This window comes from Nuphar pumila, chromosome 16 (assembly GCF_984573655.1).
Source record: "Nuphar pumila chromosome 16, dmNupPumi1.hap1.1, whole genome shotgun sequence".
Classification (NCBI taxonomy): domain Eukaryota; kingdom Viridiplantae; phylum Streptophyta; class Magnoliopsida; order Nymphaeales; family Nymphaeaceae; genus Nuphar; species Nuphar pumila.
Window position 1 is genome coordinate 8,436,802 of NC_143264.1, and position 16,743 is coordinate 8,453,544.

Genomic DNA, 16,743 nt, shown 5'->3' on the forward strand with positions numbered 1-16,743 from the left:
ATATATTTGTTCTTTATAATTTTTTTTAGTAAAAACTATACTTTACATGAAGATTTTACGACATATAAGCATGTTTTTCAAAACATGAAAAATAGACAGCTCACAATGCATTTAAAACTTTACAATACAAAGTATTGTGAGCTGTTGATTTTTAGCACTTTCAAAAGCATATCTCAACATTAAAAATTCATAATCCAAAACATGCCGCTCACTAAATGAATGATAAAAATCTAATATGTAAAGTCTGATTGATGAAAAAAATCGATTGTTAGAGAAGGAACAATTATCATCGGTTGTAGATTTTGGACCTTCCTTTAGTTGGACGGTCCCCTTTCCTTAATTTTGATATGTTTTTTAAATTAGATAAGCTTTCCTTTTCCTAATTTTGATGTCTTTTAAATTAGATAATCTTTTTAATGCTGATACACTTCCAAATTCTGATGATCTTTTTTTGTTTTCTTAATTTTTAAATATGAATGATATATATTATAAAATCTAAATATCCAAAATAAAAAGAATTCAAATACCAAAAATAAATATAAACGTATCCTATAGACCCGCATCTCATCTTGTTTCTTGACCTGCATCAAACTATCACAATAAAAAACTGCTGGGACATAACCTATGCATGGATGAGTCCAGTATTTTGAGATCCAACAAATCACCAAAGCCTATGCTAAAAATCAACTTGCCCAAAAAAGTATGGATCTGTGGCTGGTTAGAGTACCAAAGTTAGGCTTGCAAACAGTTGGGATTCAAGATGAGGCTTTTGCAAATTTTGGCTGTTTCAGATTTGATCTGATCCAACTCCCCAATATATTTTCTGATCCGAAATCAAACCATTTTGCATCCCTAACTAAAGTGAGTTCTTCTAGCTGTAGCTGGAGTCCACATAGGTTCTATTTCCAAGCATTTGCCTCAACCAGTAGAGATCCACATTTTGTACTTTAACCTGTGATGGTTTTAAAGAAGCTAAGATCTGGTTTATCTTTACTCATGTTTGTATCCTTAGAAAAGGAGGAAACTTCCTCTTAAAAAAAAAGCATCAATAAATTGACTTTGCTAAAAAGCTGCAACATTTTGCAGGGTTCCTGACTTTTTTTTAGGATACTTGTCCCTGAGAGACCCCACTAAGCGAACTTATTTTTTTTTCTAAAAGACCCATACTTTATAAAAAAGACAAAAGTGAAACTTCAAATTAGTCACAAATTCAACCATTCTATTCCTACAAAGCCACACGAAGTACTGTTGTTAGAAAGAAATTATCATAAATTTATTAATTATACTGTTTCTAAAGCAACCATCGATGCTGTAAATTATTACAATAATCTCTATCTGTGCCATAATCATCCAAACAGTTAAGTTGAGTGTTTCCCTCAATGTCTCCAAGTCTAATATTTTAAAAGTTTTTATACAATAAGTCATCACCGAATTAATGCTCATCTTATCAACACTATGATACTGTTCCTAATAATTCAAGCATAGTGACAACAAAATTTAAACGGCAAAAAGGTAGCCAAAATATCGTGAAAAAATGAAAATTGTATATGCTTCTTGCATTTTATCAACAAATACAACAACTACGCCTTCATCCCAAAACAATTGGGGTGGGCGATATGAATCAACAAAGAAAATCATTCTGGGTCTTCCACATGAATCTTTCTCCTTCAATCATTTCTATCCAATGCCATGTCTTCGGTGAGGTTCAAAGCATTCATATCCCTTCCTATCATCTCCATCCAAGTCTTCTTGGGCCTACCTCGACCTCTTTTAACTAATATATTTTCTCATTTTTCTATCTTTCTAACTGGAGCATCATTAGGCCTTCGCCGAATATGTTCAAACCACCTTAAACAATTCTCTCATCTTATTTTCAATGAGTGCAACACCTACCTCGTTCCGAATCTTATCTTTTATGGTATTTTCACACATCCGCGTACGCATCTCACTTACACTCATTTTTTGAATATGATGAATAGAATATATGAAAAAATAAAATATATAAAATGTTGAAAGGCTGTGTTTCCTGAGATATAGAGATATAGATGAGAAAAAACAGAAACAACATAACAGAATTTTGATATTTAAAACAAAAAAATCATAATAGTTTGACCTTTTAAAACAATTGAACAAAATTCAAGATATTTTCACGATTTTTTCGTAAATCTTGCAATATTTGTCACAGTGATGTTTAGCAGTATCCTCACAGACCAGCAATGGTAATTGTAGCCACAGGGCCCTGAAATCTAGGTCCTAGCTAGCCCACTCCAAACAAACAGACAGCTCCAAAGAGGATGAGTAGTCTATGTAACCAAAATATGCTCCTTATCATGTATATGCAGGAGCAGTCCTAGACTATTGAGCCTGAGGAATCCCACAGCCTAAGTTTCTCAAATGTGGGACCGCTCACAGGCCCATGTTTCAATCATGACAACCAGATGGTGTGGTTCAAAAAAAACGTACATGCGACCATGTGACTGCTCACTGATCAAGACCAAAAGCCAAAACAATCACACTCAGAGCTACCTAATTACCTAACAGGGGACCTAAAACTTCACCCTCATGGACAAGGGCACTATAGTCATAATTTCTCAAGATAAGACATTCCCCCAACTCCTAAGAATCTACCAACTGAGTGGTACTACGTAAGAAGCAGATATAACAGTGGCATTTTAGTGTCTTGATTGGTAGCTGTCTTCCACTAGACAGCAAGTATGTAGAGGAGAATGTGTTTGTTTTTGGTTTCACAAAGAGTCTGATGCAACTAAGCAACACTGCACCAATAAAGCCATGCTTTCAATAGGGTGACTTTTGCCCATTACTGGGTTCTACTCTTCTGCTTTTCTTTTTTAAGTGGGGATTTGAAAAGAGACAGATTGTATAGTTTCCCATATGTTACTGATACAGTGGCACCACTATTCTGCTTGCTTTCCCCTTCATTTATTTTGGCCTATGGGGGAGAAAGGGAGGGGACTAATTTAAGTTTCTTGATGGTGACCCTCCTGGGGTGTTTTAACTTTTCCTTTGGGGAGAGTGTTAAAAACTAGAAAAGATTTTGTGGGCATGCTTTTTTGTTAATCAATCTGAAAAAAATACAATAGATTCCTTGTGTACAGAAGGTTTTTGGTCCCTTGCTCTTTTTATCGCATGTATCTTCAAGGACTGCTTTTCTTTTCTACCTTATTTTTAATATATATATATATATATTTTTTTGTGGGTTTATTTTGACCTGTTACCACCCCTCTGGTAGTGTGTAATCTACCTCTGTTGATTCTGGTGGCATTTTCTTGATGAGTGTTTTCTTCCTTCCTTTTTACTTTTTCTTGGTCTTTTTGTCGTGTTTTTTAGGGGGAGAGGATTTGTGGGTGTGGCTCTGAGGGTTGATTTGGAGTTGGTGATGCTTCTTTAATGTGATTTTGGGTCTATATTTTGGGGTGGTTTGGTTGCTTTTGGGGTCAGAGAGACAGAGACAGAAGAGATTGCTCCTAGATGGCTGGGGGAGGTGGAGCGGCGCCACCGCCAAAGCAGGATGAGCTGCATCCGCATCCTGTGAAGGACCAACTTCCTGGGATTGCTTATTGCATCACTAGCCCTCCTCCATGGCGTAAGCTTTTCATCCTTTCTTTGTCCTTGCACATTCTTTTCCTCTCCATCTTTTTGGTGTCGTTTGGTGGCATTGGTAATGGCCTCATCTGGCTTTTCATTTATTTTGAAAATGGTGGTTGTTTTCACTTCTGATAGTACATTGTTCCTGTTATCAGTGGTGGTCTTTTTAGTAGGCCAGTAGCATTTTCCTCTTTTTTTCTTCTTTTATTTTTAGTTCAGGTGGAAATTTAATTGTTTTCTCAGTGACAATACAACAACATCAATTTCGTGTCGTCTTATTAAGCGTAAGGCAGTTATGGGAGCTTAATTTTTTTCCTGCATTTTGTCCTAAAAATCTTTTACTAAGTGTAATGGGGAACCCGTGTTCCTTTGGTGAAATTCTTTTGTTATTCTTTGGTGGCATTGGTGGGGTCTTCATCATGCTGGACATTGTAGAGGTCTTTTTTCCTTATGGCAAAGGAAAAAAAATGTTTTGATGATTGGTTTGTGTAATGGACCTGATTCGTCCTGATCCATGTTAATGCATGTGTTGAAAGCTTAATCGTTTCCTTTCCTCTTTGGATATTTTATTCATTATAGCTTGCATCAAAGGATACTGTTCTTCAGTGCTATATGTTTTCCGTGGAATAAACAATAATTTAGTTTTCGTCAATTGTAACTTGTGCAATTATGTGGAACATAAGGTTGCTTTGTTTCTGAAAGGATCTCCTTTTTCTGTGGCCTAGAAATGCCAACATTTTTCGTTGCACATATTACATAGAAACACATCCAGCCAATATTTTGATTTTGTTGAGTACTATATTTTCTCGGGCTTTTTATCCTACTGGAGAGGAAAACTGAATCTTTAATATATAAGACTAATTATTTTTTGAAGGAATATGTTAATCGTTCTGTGGTTTTAATAGTTGGCTTTGTTCTAATCTTGATCATGGTTGTTAATTTATAATGCAGCGGAGGCCATTCTACTTGGTTTTCAACATTATTTGGTTATGCTTGGAACAACTGTTATAATACCTACTGCTTTGGTTCCTCAGATGGGAGGAGGAAATGTAAGACATAATTCTTTTTAGAGATTTTTTTTTTCAATTTTATGGAGATTTATGCTTCTATCTGATACCTGTAGGAGGAGAAGGTTAGGGTGATTCAGACACTGCTCTTTGTTGCTGGTTTAAATACTCTGTTCCAATCTTTCTTTGGAAGTCGGTTGCCTGCTGTCATTGGGGGGTCATATACCTTTGTTGTGCCTACATTGTCAATCATTTTAGCTCGTCGTTATAGTGGCATTTTGGAACCACATGAGGTAAATTTTCTCTCCACTGGAAAAACCATTCGGCTTTGAAGTTCAGTCTTTTATTATTTATCAGTGGCAGCTAAAAACTAAAAAACTATTGTTGCATATGCAGAAATTTATTCGAACAATGCGTGGAACACAGGGTGCCCTGATAGTCGCATCTACTCTCCAGATTATCATTGGCTTTAGTGGACTTTGGCGAAATGTTACCAGGTATGCTTATTAGCATCTGCAGGGAAATGATGTTTCAAAATCAATGTAATTCATCTAGCAGTACTGATTTTATGCATTTCTATTCACTCCAGGTTTCTTAGTCCTCTTTCAGCGGTCCCTCTCATCACTCTAGCAGGACTTGGGCTTTTTGAATTTGGTTTTCCTGGGGTAACTCTTTTGTTTCATGTGTCTAGGTAGAAAAATGAGATTAACATTCATGTGGTTCATTTACAGATATCCGAAAATAAAATGAGACCCATCTAGCAATGGGATATGTGCAACTGAGTGTGTCTAAGTTTGTTGTGAGCCTCACTAGCGTGAGCTGATGATGTAACACTTTTGTAGGTGGCGAAGTGCGTCGAAATTGGGCTCCCTGCACTTATTGTGCTAGTGATATTTTCACAGGTAATCAATATTGCTTTTCTTTGATGATTCTAAATGTTCTAGTGAGTTTTGCTCCACTTGAGAATGAAACATTACATTCAGAGCTCATTTCTTTGGCTTTTATCTTATGAATCTGTTCCTTTTTGTTAGTAGAAAGTGAATCCTTAAAGTAGTTGGGAACTTTTGCCATAAGATAAAAGGAACTAAACTCCCTGGCAATGCAAGATGACTGCTTTAATGTAAATTCCAATAATATCCTCATCTGCATATTGTCAACACTTTTATGCAGTACATCCCTCACGCAATACGATCAGAAAGGCCAGTTTTCGATAGGTTTGCTGTTATATTTACAGTAGCCATTGTGTGGATTTACGCTCATCTCCTAACAGTAGGCGGGGCTTACAAGCATTCACCACCAAAGACTCAATTTCATTGCCGCACTGATCGAGCTGGACTTATTGGTGCTGCCCCATGGTAATTTCGCTATTTGATGCCTGTATATCTGTTGCATTATACATACTGTTAGAATTCTCAATCAGCTTTTTCCTTTCTTTCTTTCTTTTTTCCCCTTTTTTCTGCTTCAATTATTCTCATCCCTGTAGCCCTTGATAACAAAATTCCTATGCACCAACTTCATTAACCCATTTATTTGTTCAACCTTGTTGAGTGCTATGGTGGTTGGTACCATGAGGTGCCCTTTCCTTTCAACTCTTTGTGTCAGTTCACTTCTAATATAATTTCCTCTATCCACAACCCCGACTAGATGTTATCCATATGCTTTTGATAAGTGGCCTTAGTTCTCCACTTAATGTTTCTTGTATAGCTGGACCTCACAATCGTTGTCCCCGTTTCCCTGAACATGTTTTTTGTTGTACTTCCATCATAGACACATACAAAGCATGTTTCTTTTGGCTTGCGTCTTTTTGAAGTTCACCTCACAATAAGATTGATCATTATGGTCCCATACAATTAATATCACTCTGTTCACATGTAACTATTGCTATGACATGGTCCCATATAGGATACGAGTTCCATATCCATTTCAATGGGGGGCGCCAACTTTTGATGCTGGGGAAGCTTTTGCCATGATGGTGGCATCATTTGTCGCTCTTGTAGAGGTACTGCAGAATCTCACATTGTTGGATGTGCTTTTAATTTCACTTTGTGTCTGTTTGTTCCAACTTTTGTAGATCTCAACACATTCTTCTTTGGTACCATTACTGTATTTTTTTATCTTTATTTTGTTAGGGTGATTCAGACACTGCTCTTTGTTGATCTCAACACATTGATTTTAGTGAAATTGTTTTGATATTGCTCTCAATGGCATCGCAGTCTACAGGAACTTTCTTTGCAGTGTCAAGATATGCCAGTGCCACTCCCATGCCTCCTTCTATTCTCAGTCGTGGTATTGGTTGGCAGGTAGTGCAGTTCTTTGATTGTTATAAGCTAAATTAAGTTCTTTCATTGTTACGTTCTGATGAGTGTTAGAATGCGAGTGTTAGAATGCTCAAGTAGTGCTTGCATTGTCCTGCTGCCTCTTGCATAGAAACCAGGGTTATTTTAGGAATTGACAGAAAGAATGAGAATTTGGGAAAATCCGTCATGCTTTTCATGTACATCAGACAGTTCTTGAGGCTTGTCTTTTAAGCTCAACAGCTCAATCATGAAACCATTTTTCACATCCTGATTGCAGGGAATTGGTATTTTGTTGGATGGACTGTTTGGAACAGCTAATGGATCTACAGTATCTGTGTAAGAATTTTGTTTTAAATATGAATATATTCGCACTGGTGCAAAATGTTCCCATCTGGCAAACTGACATTTTGCTATTTTATTTATCTACAGGGAAAATGCTGGGCTCCTAGCTCTGACTCGTGTTGGTAGCCGACGAGTTGTGCAGATATCAGCAGGATTCATGATTTTCTTTTCTATTCTTGGTAAGCTTCTCAGTCTTATTGGTGACTTACAACAAGTTGATATAGATGAGTGTCTAAAAATTTCTGTGTTCCACTACATCTGGAACAGGAGTGCAGAACAAACAAATACAAATAAAAAGAAAAAAAAATGTTGAGCTTGATGGATTTGAGTTCTGAAGTCGTTAATGTACCTCCAGGACTGGAAATCATAATCAAAGCCTATGTTTTGTGTCGGGAGAAAAGGTGACTAGTTAATGTAGGTATTGAAATGAGGGAAAACATCGAAAGGCTGTGCTAGTACTGGCAACTTCAAAGGAGACAATCGTTTGTTCATTTATTAGAATTAGATATATTTTAGTAGGCATTTTATTTCTGAAAGGTTCTAATTTCTTAGACCTCGGCCTTGCTGGTCCCAGAAGAAGATTCATATTTCTTTGCTTATTAAACATATTTTAGCAGGCAATCCAGGCATTTTATGACTGGAAGGTTTTGATCTCTGATACTGCTTAAATTATTGCATGCACGTCTTGTGGGAAAGATATGATTCTGGGATTTTTTTTCTTGGAGGCTGTTGTAATGATGCTTTTTCAAAACTTTTCAACTTGGTCAGTCACTGGATGCTATAAGAGATGTCAGAGTTAAGAATCCTCTCTCAGCATTTGCATAAACAGATTACTTGTTAACTGGTTATGATGGCAGTGATTCTTTTACCAATTATTTTGAGTTCACGATTCTGAGCACTCTGTATTGACATGATCATGACAAACATTTGGAATGGAACGTCAACTGCAACCTTCATATATACTCTTCGTGCCTCTCAGATTTTGCAATGATAGGTCCTCAGATTACCTTTAATTTATCTCAGTGAGGCTGCCTAGAATTATTCTTCTATGCAGGCAGTAAGCTAATCCAATAACATGCAAGTTTAAGGTTCTTTGTTAGCGTATGTGCATGTGTTGTATGACTTCTCAAACGAAACATAGCATTTGCAAGCATTTCAACTAAAAAAACGTGGAAAAATGACCATTGCAATTGATAGTAGATGAGGAACTCCTGACTTTTCTTATAATATGTTTTTCCAATATTTTGTGTCATCTATTTAATGACATGGGAGAATCAATCATATTCTCTATGTTTTGTCCAAAAAGATAATAATATGGTCAATGGCTATTACTGATATGCTTCTGCCCCCCCAGGGAAATTTGGAGCTGTTTTTGCCTCCATTCCATTACCGATTGCAGCAGCATTGTATTGCCTTTTCTTTGCATATGTGGGTATGTATTATGGACACCCAAAGTTTTTGTCTGAACTGGTGCGGCTAAAAATTTTAATCTTCAATTTTAAGATTTCTCACGCATCAGTGACAGGTGGTTTTTCCTTGTAACAGCTTCTGCCGGTCTTAGTTTCCTTCAATTCTGCAATCTCAACAGTTTCAGAACAAAGTTCATCTTGGGCTTTTCCGTGTTCATGGGGTTGTCAGTGCCACAGTACTTCAATGAGTACACTTCAGTTGCTGGTTACGGTCCTGTTCATACACCTGCAAGATGGGTATGCGGGGTCTTGTCCTTAATCCTTTTCTGGAAAGGATTCAAATCATGTTTCTAGATCTTTGCTTGAAAGTATGTGCCACTTGTGTTTTGCAGTTCAATGATATGGTCAATGTTCCATTTTCATCGGAAGCATTCGTTGCGGCACTTATAGCTTTCTTTCTGGACAATACACTTCACCGAAGAGACAGCACCGCCAGGAGAGACAGAGGACACCATTGGTGGGACAGGTTCCGATCATTCAAAACCGACACAAGAAGTGAGGAGTTCTATTCATTGCCCTTTAACCTTAACAAATTCTTCCCATCAGTATAAACTCGTGAAGCCCCCACTGTTTAGAGGTCATGTAAGTGGGTTGCTCAATGGCTCTCCATGCAAAATTGAGGCATAATGTCTTCATTCACCTGATATTGAACTGCTTTACTAGTTTAGCAGAATCCTTTTCATTCAAACCCTCTTTTTCCATATTATTCATATATATGTAATTTTTTTTTGTATATCTTGGAAAGGTATAGGATTGCATTTTGATGTGCATGTTGGAATGCAATGTGTTTATTTCCTCTGATGCTCATCATTTTCTCTTCTATGTTCCAAGGTAGTTTCTTTAGCTTGTAGAAAACTGAGGGTGGGTTTAAAACCATCAATAAAGTCTGAGGTTCTTGTAGGGCTCGGCTTGTTTGGTAGGAGCTATTAGTGCACGTCACCATGTGTTGGGACGTTGCAAGTTCAAAACCCAATCGTATGTTGTGTAACTGGTACCAACAGGGGCTTGGCATGTTTGGTAGGAGCTGTTAGTGCACGTCACTGTGTGTTGGGATGTTGCAAGTTCAAAACCCAATGGTATGTTGTGTAACTGGTGGGGTCTGCCTAACCCCAGCTTGCCTTTAAAAATAAAAATGAAAAATAGAGGTTATGTTTTTTTTTTACCTGAAGAAACCATACCCATGACCCGGCATGAAGACGCCGGCTCAGCCTGCCATACCTACGGTTATCATGCCAGCAGCGTAAAACTCTGATGACCTTTCCGATTTCCTTCTGAAATTTCAGAGGTTCTTTCTGGTTCACAATAACAAACTCATTTGGTTGGAATGCTAGATAACTCTTGGTATTGGAGCTATCCGCCACTGCCCATATCGCAATTTCCATGGAGTCCATGTAGGCACTAGCATGAACCCCTTAGTGTGCACTTGTTTCATCCCACGATGTGGGAAAGAGACCCATTTTCGTATGAAAATAGGCCTCTTACGAAAATGGGTCTCTTTCCTACAGGTGATGAAATAAATTCCTCCGTGGGAAAGTAGTGGTGAGGCCTATGGTTTTACACAGACCACGCCTTTTTATATGAAAATAGGATCACACCCTACGAGGGAGTGAGTTTCGCACTAAGAGCCTTTCCTGCAGGCTTGTGTGTAACAAATGTGACATTAGGGTGTGTTCTTTACCCACCCACCCATGAGAAGCGAATTTCATGTGAATGGCATGCCCATTCAAGAAATTGCTTCTCCATGGGGCGAGGTGTAACTAGTTTTCAGAAGAAAACCTTCTCCAATCTTGGAACGTGTTCGGGCACCGTGGATTCCACAGCGTCCACTCTGGCGACCTCCAACGGTCTGCTCCCAAACAGTGCTTAAAGGGAAAGTATTTGGTACCCTCGTAAGGAATCCCCTAGTTAGAACTCACAGTGAGAGGTTGCTTTGACCAAATCTAAACCCATGGATGTGTTCAGCATAGTCAAAACAGTAGGAATGGACTCTTGGCTTGCAACTTTTTCGAAGTGAAGAATATGATTTTATGAGATGAAAAATTGGTAGATTATAAGCCGTTGATGTTTCAACCCTGCAAAATCTTACGCCGCAATCTCTACTAACTCAAACATATAGATCACATTTGGAGGGTTAGATGTACAAAAAACACATCAAATTTTTTTAAATATTATAGATTTTTACTTACCCCGAGCATAGCAAGCATTAACCCAGCATTAAATATGTACATTCCACCATATACTTCTCAAGGGTGACGTTGGGAAGGAAGCCCTCTTTCTTATGAAAGAGGGCCTCTTTCTTATGAAAGAGGGCCTCTTTCATATGAAAGGGGGGTGAAACAAATTCCTTAGTGGCAACATATGTGCAACATACACCGTAAGAAAAGGGTAAATGCCACTTGGATTAATGGCGGGAAAGAAGAAAGCAAGTGGAAGTAGTGGATCTGCTAATTTCTCAATCAGTACTTCCCTAGAGTAGAGTATTGCATCAAGTAAAAAGTTATTGTAAGAGTGAAGTGTTGAGTTGATACGGTTTGGAGAAGCGAAGTGGCAGGGTCTAAGCAACAATAAAAAGTCTGTTATTTACATTTTCACATTTATGCAAAATGATTAGCAAATAAAAGTGTTAACAACAATTAATCTGCAAATTGTTAGGGTCAGTGATAGGCTTTTATGCATGTCGTTTGTCACCCAGATGTTTAAGCAAATTGCACTGGCTGGGAGCAGTTTTAGTTTAGAATTTGTGTGATAAATGTGTTTGATAACGTGCTTCTAGGCATCAGTTTTTTTTAATAGAGCAGATCAAGGCCTGTGAACTCTTTTTTTGGATAGGTTAAGGGAAATACCCTCTCATCACCGACAGCACATTGGCTGGCCTAGGGTTGGTAAAACCCTTGAGCTCCCCCTGCCAACCGCGGAGTACACCTAGCTTTGACCATGCAGCAAGGGACGCCACCCGTGGGTTTTGAACTTGTGACGTCCCCTAAAGTTTTACGATATCTCGATATCTCAATTTCTCAACAGCCACGATCAAGATCAGATATGCTTCCTGTCATTCTTATTTTATTTTCTTTTTTAGATAACCTTAGAAACAACTTGACTCGCAAGCTCATTGGTGTAAAATCATCAGGTCCCTTCCTTGCCTAGGAAGGAGTACACCTAGCTCCGACCTTGCCGATAGACTTGGGTCTTGAACTGGTGATGTCCTTTCAACTTGGTGATGTTCATGAGTTGTCCCCACCAGATCAGAAACTATTTTACATTCTTTAATATTGCTAAAAGTCTTGCATTTTTCATAAAAACCTGTTATTCCTACTAGAGGGGAACTCAAAAGTCTATCGAATTCCCAAAATTCAATTTCCCAAACGCCACAAGTACCTGACAATGACCACGTGATTCTTAACAAAAAAGCTTTAAATGTAAAACTGCTGAACCCTCATGTCATGAGAGATAATCCTTTTCTCTCTTCTCATACAATGACATGAAAAGCTTTCACATCAGTAAAAGTCCAAAAGACAGAAAAAGAAAACTTGACAAGACGTTTCATCAGATCATCTGCACATGACCTATGGCTTCCTTCCACACAATTATGACAGATCACCGACCTGCATTAAAAACGAGACTCTTGGACAAAGGTAGCATGAGACAAATCCACGATAAAAGAATTGCCTAAAAACTCACTACTTTTAGGGTCTTAGTCCACTGTCACAGATATGGTTCATAGTTGTTTCTTGTTTCTAATCACAGAGGAGAGCAGGGACCAGTAGTTCTGTTTGGGAGACAGACGCTGAGCTTGCAGCTGTGGATTCCACATATGAGATATCTTGTGAAAAACATGGATCTAGCACTTCTCACAGCATCTGTTTGGGATGGTTTAATCATTCCTTTCCCATTTCCATTAGAAGGTGTTTGGAAGAGAAAACAGTCAATCAATGCACCCTTAAAACTGAACTAGGTAGTAGTCGAGTATCCCATGTGGTAAGCGGGTTCATGTGCCAATTTGAAGGCCCAGGGTTCGAATCCCTCTGCCACAAGGGCTTAAGAGATATCTGCTAGGGGGGCAGCCTAACCACAGCTTGCCTTTCAAAAAAAAAAAGCACCATGGAAATGGATGCCAGGGTGGGTGTCGGTGATGCATTTGCAGGTTACCACCTCTATGGTGATAGTTGATTTAAGGATTTGGAGGTGGCTTCTCCTATGCCAACTAAAAGAGCCTATGAGGACTATGCAGTCAGATAATGATGCAGCAAAGCAAACTCACAGCAACAAACAAGAGCCAATATGCATGGTTCGGCTCTTTGAAGAACCTTTCTCCACGAAAAATTTATGCTCTCAAACCAAAGGAGGTTATATGTTCCCCCCCCGAACAGGGCAGTTAGCTACATCTCATGTTCGGGGTCCCAAAGAGCACCACGTATGTAAGCATGTGCGTCTCGTATCCCCATGTTTGTCAGCATTAATTAGCATTGGAGTTTGATGCGATTGCAAAGACTTAAATACCCTCTCCTTCATTGGTGCCAAAAAAACTGACGATTCTTGAAAAGGAATGGTTGTAAAGACTTAAGTGCCCCGAAGATGATTATTTAAGACTCAGTCTCTGCACTGCAGGATTATCTGAGAAAGAAATCTCCCCTGTAGGAGGCCATGAACATCAACCCTCTCACTCTCTCTCTTCCTTCTCTTTCTGCTTCTATGCACATCCAACAGAAGATCTTACATTGCTCCATCAAGCATCGACTGACATGCACATTGACTGTTGTGGAGCCTGATTCAGAGTTTTTACCCTTACACGAGGAAGGTTTGGGGGCTCCTCCCAGCGTGGGTAGCATCATTCAACTAAATGAGTTATAGATCCTGATTCAGAGTTTTTACCCTTACAGGATAATGGTTTGGGGGCTCCTCCCAACGTGGGTAGCATCATTCAACTTGATTCGTTGTAGAGCCTGATTCAGAGTTTTTGCCCTTACAGGAGAGGGGTCTGGGGGCTCCTCCCAACGTGGGTAGCATCATTCAACTTGAAGAGTTGTGGAGTTTGATTTAGAGTTTTTACCCTTACAGAAAGGGGGGTCTGGGGGCTCCTCCCAACGTGGGTAGCATCATTCAACTTGAAGAGTTGTGGAGTTTGATTTAGAGTTTTTACCCTTACAGAAAGGGGGTCTGAGGGCTCCTCCCAGCGTGGGTAGCATCATTCAACTTGATGAGTTGTGGAGCCTGATTCAGAGTTTTTGCCCTTATAGGAGGAGGGTTTGGGGGCTCCTCCCAGCGTGGGTAGCATCGTTCAACTTGATTCATTGTGGAGCCTGATTTAGAGTTTTTGCCCTTACAGGAGTGGGGGGCCCGGGGGCTCCCCTCGGCACGGGTCCCTGGTGTCGTGGTCAAAAAATGCACAGAGTATCGTGGTGAGAAAGACATATTTTTGTTCCAAGCAAGGTTGGAAGAAATTAATGGAAAATCCGACAAGAAGCATGCCAGAATCAAGATGTGGATGTCAAGCGAGAATGGTGTTGTGCAACTCAAATAACACAAAATAATAGGGGTCTGGTTTTTAGTTAAAATGAGGAATGAAATGACAATATAAATCACTGAAACATTACAGATATAAATTAGACTCAATAACGAAGACACCACTTTTTACGGATTTGGAATATGACCTCCGGTTAAGGAGATATGGCTCTGACAAGTTTGTCCTAATTTGGGTAGCGATTTACAGCGATTTGCTTACTGAATAACACTACAAATCGCTATAGTGATTTGCGGAAGATACTACAAATCGCTATAGCGATTTGCGGAAGAATCTATAAATCGCTATAGCGATTTGCGGAAGACACTACAAATCGTTATAGTGATTTGTGAAAGACACTACAAATCGCTATAGCGATTTGCGATTTGTAGTGTCTTTCGCAAATCACTATAGTGTTTCGTTGGAGACCCAAAAATACTATGAATTGTTGTAGGAAAGCCCGATAATACTACAAATCATTGCTGAAAGGCCCAAAAAAATATGGTCCAGAGGGCGCTGCCCCCCGAGCCCCCCGCCAGGGGCGCCCCCCTTGGACCCCCACGCCGGGGGGGAGCCCCCGAACCCCCCTCCTGTAAGGGAAAAAACTCTAAATCAGGCACAGAAGTAGAGAGAGAAGGGAGAGAGAGTGAGAGGGTTGATGTTCATGGCCTTCTCCAGGGGGAACTCTTTACCTCCCTTGATTTCTTCTCTAGAGAGAAAGAGGGTTTTACAGTGTTTTACAGAGAATGAAGAAGAAGAAGATGGCGATGGAGCAATGTAGGATCATTTGTTGGATGTGCACAGAAGTAGAGAGAGAAGGGAGAGAGAGTGAGAGGGTTGATGTTCATGGCCTTCTCCAGGGAGAACTCTTTGCCTCCCTTGATTTTTTCTCTAGAGAGAGAGAGAGAGAGAGAGAGAGAGAGAGAGAGAGAGGGGGTTTTACAGTGTTTTACGGAGAAAGAAGAAGAAGACTTTGAAGAGTCAACATCATCCTCGACTTTCTGGATGGAGGACATGTTTGTCTTTTTTTTTAATGGAGAAAGAGGAAGAAGACTTTGAAGAGTCAACATCATCCTCGACTTTCTGAATGGAGGACATGTTTGTCCTTTTTTGAACTGTTTGTTTTTTCTTTTTTGAATGAAGGGCATTTTTGTCATTTTCTCAAACTATCACTTTATGAGAAGAATAGCAAGAAAGGGTACTTAAGTCTTTGCAACAACACCAGAGTCCGATGCAAAGTTATGTCAACATACACGGGAATACGAGCCCCATGTGCTTGTATACGTGGTGCTCATTCAAAGCCCCGAACACAAACGTGGGATTCAGTGAATCATCGGGGACGAACATACACCACCCTCTCCTTTCAAACTCTCTCACAATGAATAAAATAATAGAGGTTATTATTAACTCCTCTGAGCTTTTTTTTCTCAAAAAAAAACTCCTCTACGTGCTTTTGAGTTTGTTATAAAAACTTGATCATAGTTAGCAAGTCTTTCAAAATTCAACAACTTGCTATTACATATCAATGGATTTAAACCCTTTCTTGACTTGGAACATGATATATTTTCATTCTTTCCTCGTTGATATTAGGTTCTGGTAAGTTGGTAACTTCATCACCAAGACCCCTTGAAATAACTTCTTCTTTATTGACACCAACTTATTTAGAGTATAGATCAGGTCATTCTTCCAATGACCCTAAGATCATCATTGGACGATATGTACCAATCATCTATACGTAAAAAGGGTTAACAGTGTTAACCCTATTTTGTTATAAAAACCCTTGTCCAAACTGCAAGCAACACAAGCAAGCAGCAACTGAAGGGGCAAGCAATCACTAATAAGCACGTTCAATCAAATGCAACTTCTATTCATAAGTTGGCCAAGCGGCACTTATAGATGCAGCATGCGCGGCGACACAGAGACTCATTGTATAGCAATGTAAGGTGAGACGGTATTGGAGAGTGGGCTTTCAAGGGGGGTAGGCACCACATTGAGCTTGACACGCAACAATTTAAATCGTTGTGATGTCACAACTTAGTTAAAATATCTACAATCTAATCGTTAGAGGAGATATATTTGACTTGTAATTTTTTTCGAGCTATCTTATCGCGAAGAAAGTGTATAGCTATCTTGATATGCTTGTTGCAATTATGATACATAGGATGTGCAGCAAAATATGATGTTCCACACTAGACAATTGGAGTTTTTGTCATCTTCATATGAAGTTCTTGAAGAAGAAACTTAAGCCATTTGATTTCTGCTGCTCCAAATTCATACTTTGTACTTCACCTGGACACTGTAAGCGGTTTTCTAAAGCTCTATGATGTCAATTTTTTTTTTTGGAACACAATATACCCACCCGTAGAATATCTGTCATCATGGCATCCAACCCAATCAACATCAGTGTAAGCAGATAAACAACCCTCATCGAAGGTTCCATGAGAATCCCATACTTAAGAGTTTCTTTAAGATACAGAAGTATTCTTTTGGTTGTCGTCCAATGAACATCTGTAGGCTCATGCATA

The 16,743-nt window shown here is 39.1% G+C and overlaps 1 protein-coding gene across 1 annotated transcript; it reads left to right on the forward strand.

The window, feature by feature from the left end:
- The first annotated feature begins 2,746 nt into the window (after nt 1–2,746).
- Nucleotides 2,747–9,526, forward strand: LOC149812860 (nucleobase-ascorbate transporter 6-like). The gene is made up of 14 exons (XM_089992198.1): nt 2,747–3,604; nt 4,558–4,655; nt 4,730–4,906; nt 5,010–5,110; nt 5,203–5,278; nt 5,456–5,515; nt 5,784–5,968; nt 6,516–6,612; nt 6,827–6,913; nt 7,188–7,246; nt 7,340–7,431; nt 8,607–8,684; nt 8,798–8,958; nt 9,054–9,526. The coding sequence occupies exons 1-14, from the start codon at nt 3,490–3,492 to the stop codon at nt 9,270–9,272; spliced, it is 1,605 nt and encodes a 534-aa protein (XP_089848324.1). The 5' UTR covers nt 2,747–3,489; the 3' UTR covers nt 9,273–9,526.
- The last annotated feature ends 7,217 nt before the right edge of the window (nt 9,527–16,743 follow it).